Source organism: Dipodomys merriami, unplaced genomic scaffold, assembly GCF_024711535.1.
Source record: "Dipodomys merriami isolate MVZ:Mamm:240054 unplaced genomic scaffold, mDipMer1.0.p SCAF_37, whole genome shotgun sequence".
In the NCBI taxonomy this organism is placed as follows: Eukaryota; Metazoa; Chordata; class Mammalia; order Rodentia; family Heteromyidae; genus Dipodomys; species Dipodomys merriami.
In genome coordinates, this window is record NW_027205270.1 from 13,725,570 (window position 1) to 13,731,569 (window position 6,000).

General features: G+C 42.0%; 1 protein-coding gene across 3 annotated transcripts in view; it reads left to right on the forward strand.

Moving 5' to 3' along the window:
- The window catches only part of LOC138804711 (lysine-specific demethylase 3A), a 53,092-nt gene extending 50,651 nt beyond the window's left edge, over window positions 1–2,441 (forward strand). For all 3 annotated transcript variants that reach the window (XM_069989170.1, XM_069989168.1, XM_069989167.1), the window contains exons 24-26: window positions 353–529; window positions 621–755; window positions 1,739–2,441. In XM_069989170.1, the coding sequence (XP_069845271.1) occupies window positions 353–529; window positions 621–755; window positions 1,739–1,819 (393 nt within the window). In that variant the 3' untranslated portion in view covers window positions 1,820–2,441. The remainder of the gene's footprint in view (window positions 1–352; window positions 530–620; window positions 756–1,738) is intronic.
- Window positions 2,442–6,000: the final 3,559 nt, after the last annotated feature.

Below are 6,000 nucleotides of genomic sequence, written 5' to 3' on the forward strand. Positions count from 1 at the left end.
GGGTCCGGTCATGGGGCCTGAACTCTGGGCCTGGGCGCTGTTCCTCAGCTCTTCAGCTCAAGGCTAGCGCTCTACCACTTGAGCCACAGCACCACTTCCAGCTTTTTCTGCTTATGTGGTGCTGAGGAATCGAACCCAGGGCCTCAAATATACAAGGCAAACACTCTACCACGGAGCCACCTTCCTGGTCCTTGTCAGTATCTCTTCAGTACTACTTTTCTCTGCTAACAGGGACACTTCAGTTGACAAAACCCCAACATTTACTGAATACCAACACTATTCAGTGGGGGAAATGCTTATCTTGAGTCTTAGAACATTGCTCAGTTGCTTGTTATTTTGAATGTGTTTTTAGGTATCAGAAGAACAAGGTCAAGAAAACCCAGCAGACCATGATCCTATTCATGATCAGAGCTGGTATTTAGACCGGTCGCTAAGAAAGCGTCTTCATCAAGAATATGGAGTTCAAGGCTGGGCTATTGTACAGTTTCTCGGGGATGTGGTTTTTATCCCAGCAGGAGCTCCACATCAGGTAAAAACTATTCCACACATTCATTTTTGTTTATTATCTTTCTACTGTGATCTTTTGAGTTTGTGAACAGATGTGGGTTGGTGTTTTTCAGGTTCATAACTTATATAGCTGTATCAAAGTGGCTGAAGACTTTGTGTCTCCAGAGCATGTTAAACACTGCTTCTGGCTTACTCAGGAATTCCGTTATCTGTCACAGACTCACACCAACCATGAAGACAAATTGCAGGTAAAAATAGCATTGTCATCTCTGGCTTGATGGCCCATAAAAGTCCTTTGAACCAACCTTAGATTCTGATGAACTCACAGTGAAACGATTTATTAGGACCTTATAGAGAGGGCCAGTGGACTTGGAACAGTAAGTCCCATGCACATCAGGGCCCAAGAGCTGGATATGGAGGCCAAAGCAGGAGGATCCCAAGTTCCAAACCAGTTTGGTTTCCATAATGAGACCTAATGTTACCCTCCCCAGGCCCTACTCCCAAAATACCTAGTTCTGCTATCTACTTAGGTGAAAGAGGAGCAAACCTAGAGGAAGAAATTCACGCTGGCTTGAAATTTACTTTCTGGCCTGTGCACAAAGAGAAAGGCTTTACTACTAAACATCGAGCCTACCTAGTTCTCACCTCTGACCTCCAGTTCAGCCAGCAATCAGGAGCTGTGAACCAGGATGCTTGTACTTTAGTGCTGCAGGGTCTCATGGACTATAAATGGAGCAAAACTGGTACCTCTGGGAACAAAGACTTTCAAGAGGTCAGACATGGTAGTGTACGTTGTAGTCCCAGCTACATGGAAATCCCAGGCAGAATCGGCCAAGTCTAAGTTTAGTATAAAGGACCAGAGGCATAGCTCAAGTGATAGTAAACATCCCACTGAACTTGTCAGGCCATATGGCATTAAACTAAGTGAAATACTGATCTGAAGAAGCCTGAGCAATACGGGCATTTCTTGATGAATATTGACTTTTCAATTCTGACAGATGGTCATTATATTCAATGTACATTATGTAAAAGTTGAACTATATTACTTGAGGGTAGGGACGGAATGCAGAAAGACTTTGCTCAAGATGCATTATCCTCCAACCTTTGTACAACTACTTTATAATAGCTCTTGACAAAAAGTGGAGATGTGTGGATAATTGGTGGTAGGGATATTTTTGTGACAAGAGTTTTTTATTTAATGGTAAACAATCACCTTTTCTCCCATTTTTAGGTGAAAAATGTTATCTACCATGCAGTGAAAGATGCAGTTGCTATGCTGAAAGCCAGTGAATCTGGTTTTAGCAAACCGTAACCCGTCCCTGCACATTGGAAATGAATCACTGGCAGCTGTTCAAACTCTTCAGGCAGGATTCCTGTGGACGTTGAGATTTCATGTTACCTCATCTTCTTTTTTAAACTGTACCCGACTTGTGAGGGTCCTCTGTCTAATGTATATTTCTAGTGTTTACAGACACTAAGTGTGTATATGTAGGAACTATTTACAGACCATGCATCCTTATACTGTGACTTCTCACCTAGTGCAGATTTTACCACGTTGTAAAACAAAACCTCTTACCAGCTCTGAACAAATACCTGCAGTTATTCCCCAGCTGTGTGGACAGCTTAGTCAAATGGGTTTCTAACTTAGGAATTACTGCACAGTTAATTTGAGTTTTACTTTATTTCATGTCTGTCTGAGCACCCTGCCCCACCTGTTAGGGTCCAGAACAGCCAAGGAGGAAGTGACAGCTAATGATGCAGTTCTTATTGTATTGCATAGGACTGGCATTATACAGAAGTCAACTACTGTACGATTCTTGGGGTTAACCATCTTTAGTTAAATGGAATTTTAATTTAAATGGAGCTTTGCTAATTTTAAGTGTTAAGCATTTTGCATTAAAATATTCATATAATATGTTGGCTCAGTTTATTGTGAGACATTATTTTAGGGGTTTTTTTTTGTTGTTTTTTGCTTTTTTTTTTTTTTTTTACTTAAAATACCCCTTCCTGTGAAGGAGAAACATTTATAAAGACCCAGTGCTGTGGTTCTCCTAGTCTACTTCGGAGGTAATGACAGGAATTTTGAGGAAAGTAGCAGGTAAGGCCCGAAGCTTTAGCCTGGGCTGCTGAGTTAGGTGGCCAGGGGAAGTCATTTACTGCCAGCCACTTTGAAGCCAGAATTTACTTTTTTCACCAGTCTTGGGGCTTACTCTTTTGCTCCAGGCTAGCACTCTACCACTTGAGCCACAGTGCCACTTCCAGCTTTGTTTATGTGGTACTGAGGAATTAAACCCAGGTTGGAAAGCCAGAACTTTCAATAGATGAATTTTTTTTAATTCCCTGAAGTTTCTCTGAAATTCCTTTATTCAGATTTGGATCTAAATTTGCACTCTTGCTTAGAAACTAACACAAAAGAATAGGAGTGCCCAGATCCTCTCGGGGAGGAAGCCATCTTCAAAGGAGTGGCAGAGACAGGGCAGTCTGCAGTACTGAGCAGCAACAAGGCTATCTAGTAGTAGTAGTACTTAATAAATACATTTTATACTTAAGTAGTTACAATTGTGACAAGTTGTTATCCTCGATGTTGAGCATCTGTAGGTTTTTAGAATCAGCTAGGGTGTACTGAAGAGGGGGGCATATGGTCTTCAAAGGAGTGAATGCACACCCAACTTCTCAGCAGCAACTGTGGGAGTCAGGGAACAGGTGCTATTCTTTTTTTTTTTTTTTTTTTTTTTGGGGGGGGGGTCCGGTCGCGGGGCCTGAACTCTGGGCTTGGGCACTGTCCCTCAGCTCTTAAGCTCAAGGCTAGCGCTCTACCACTGAGCCACCTTCCCAGCCCCAGGTGCTATTCTTAATACATGCTGGAAAACACAACTGAAAATGTCTGGAGCAAAACAAAACTACTTTCCCATATATATATATATAAATTTTTTAAAAAACTTTTTCCCAGTCATAGGGCTTGAACTCTGGGCCTGGGTCCCTCAGTTCTTCAGCTCGAGGCAAGCACTCTACCACTTGAGCCACAGCGCCACTTCTGGTTTTCTGCTGGTTTATTGGAGATGAATCTCACAGATATTCCTGCCCAGGCTGGTTTTGAACTGTAATCCTTAGATCTCAGCCTCCTGAATAGCTAGGATTACAGGTGTGAGCCACCATCACTGGCCCCATTTATATTTTTTAGACAAAAACATTCTCAGACTGCTGCAGTTTCTACGGATAAGTCCCAACTTTTTTCGGTTGTATGTTAATATGTAATATGATTAACGTGACAAAATAACATCAAAAGCTTTCATTTTATGCACATACACACAAAAGTGATACTTGTACATGATTTGTGTGAGACTTATCCTGAGAATACACGCCCCAATTCTCACTTGAAAACCAAATTCAGATACTTCACTACATTAATAGAATTCAGGAGAAACTTTTATTGCAGTAAGAGCAGAAAGGGCTTTTGATAAAATTTAGGCATTTCATAGTATGTCATTAGTAAAGCAGCTAATACGCATGTGAAAAAAACAGCATACAAAGTTAGCAATAAAATGTTTAAGAATACCTGAATAAAACAATAGGAACTGAAAAATGCAGGAAGGACTTCTACAATGAAAACTAGAAATATGGCTGCTGAAATGAAGATACATACTTCATTCCTGGGTTGCAAAACTTTTCAGAGATCAGTTCTCCCCAACATGGATCTACAGATGATTAGAAGACAATTTTTTTGAGGCACTTCATTGCCAGCATTGGGAATTGAACTCTGGGTGCATTAAGACTTTCCTCCAGTCCTCCCCTCCCCCCCGCTTTTTTTTTTCTTTCTATCATGTACTACTATCACCATAGAGTCTTGTGGACTTTTCTGGTTGGGCTAATCTGGAGTTGTGATCCTCCTAATGTTAGCCTCCTACATAGCTTGACAAGTGTGCCACTGCACCAAACTATGAGTTAGTTGAGCTTTTCTGCCTCTGCTGGCCTCAAATCACAATCCTAAGTAGCTAGAAATCACAGGTATGAGCCACTGGTGCTCAGCTATTTTTTTTTTTTAATCTTATTTAGGTGGTACTTGGGTTTGAACACAAGGACCTTGTGGCCAGATAGTCTCACCACCTGAGCTGTGATGTCACCAGCCTTGCTTTTGTTCTTGTTTTGAACTATCACTTCAAAGATGTGTGATGGTGAACATCCTAAAAAAGGTTTCCCTATGACCAAAATGCCTTTTTAAAATCACTCAGCTCAGGATCCCTTTTGTAATAAGCTCTGTAGTGGAGGCTATCTTTCAGTTTCATTTCCATCACTTAGGACTAATTAGGACTTGAACTGGTACCAAACTCATACAGCAAAGTGTGATGAGTAAAAAAATTCATCTTTGACTACCAGAATCTTAGAAAACTGTAGCAAGCTAACTTGTTACTTGCAAGTAGGGTACAATGTTCATAGAATACAATTCAAGAATTATACATAAACCATTACAAGCATTTAAGAAACAACTGCCTGAGGAGGAAATGCGCTAAACTTTTTAAACAATAAGCTGAGAAAAGTGGTCCCACTATACATGGAAAAACTAAGGCAAAATAGAAATCAAAAGCTGATGGAAGGGGCTGGGAAGGTGGCTCAGTGGTAGAGCGCTTGCCTTGCATGCATGAGGCCCTGGGTTTGATTCCTCAGCACCACATAAACAAAAGGCCAGAAGTGGCACTGTGGCTCAAGTGGTAGAGCAGTGGCCTTGAGCTGAAGAGCTGAAGGACAGCACCCAGGCTGAGTTCAGGCCCCACAACCAACAACAACAAAAAATCATGGGTGTTATCTATAAGTTAAACACCTGGGGTGGCTACTCTATGAAGAGAGATTTAGCTCACAGGTTTAGAGGTTGAAAGCCCAAGAGTGGGCAGCCCCACTTGGCCTTTGGTGAAGTCTTCACGGCAGAAGGTATCAGTGTATGACGTGTGCATGAGGTCAAGATCAGACAGTGAGATGGGAAAGCAGAGGTTCAGGGGTTAGGCATGCTTGTTTATTTAATGACTAGCTCTCAAGAAAACTCACTCTGCTAGAGCACCATTAATGCTTTCCAACGGCACTGCCCACGTGACCTAATTATGTGGCACTGGACCCCCACTCTCAATCTCCCACTGTACTGGAGCCCAAGCTTCCCACACGAACCTCTGAAGGACAAACCACAAACCATAGTAGTGACCTTACCCCTCCACCAAAAAAAAAAAATTTTTTTTGGACAAGATTTGTAAAGAGGGGCTGGGAAGGTGGCTCAGTGGTAGAGCACTTGCATTGCATGCATGAGGCCCTGGGTTTGATTCCTCAGCACCACATAAGCAAAAAAAAGAAAAAAAGCCGGAAGTGGTGCTGTGGCTCAAGTGGTAGAGCGCTAGCCTTGAGCTGAAGAGCTGAGGGACAGCGCCCAGGCCCAGAGTTCAGGCCCCACAACCGGACCCAAAAAAAAAAGAAAAACATAAGACTTGTAAAGAAAAGGCATATATAAATATT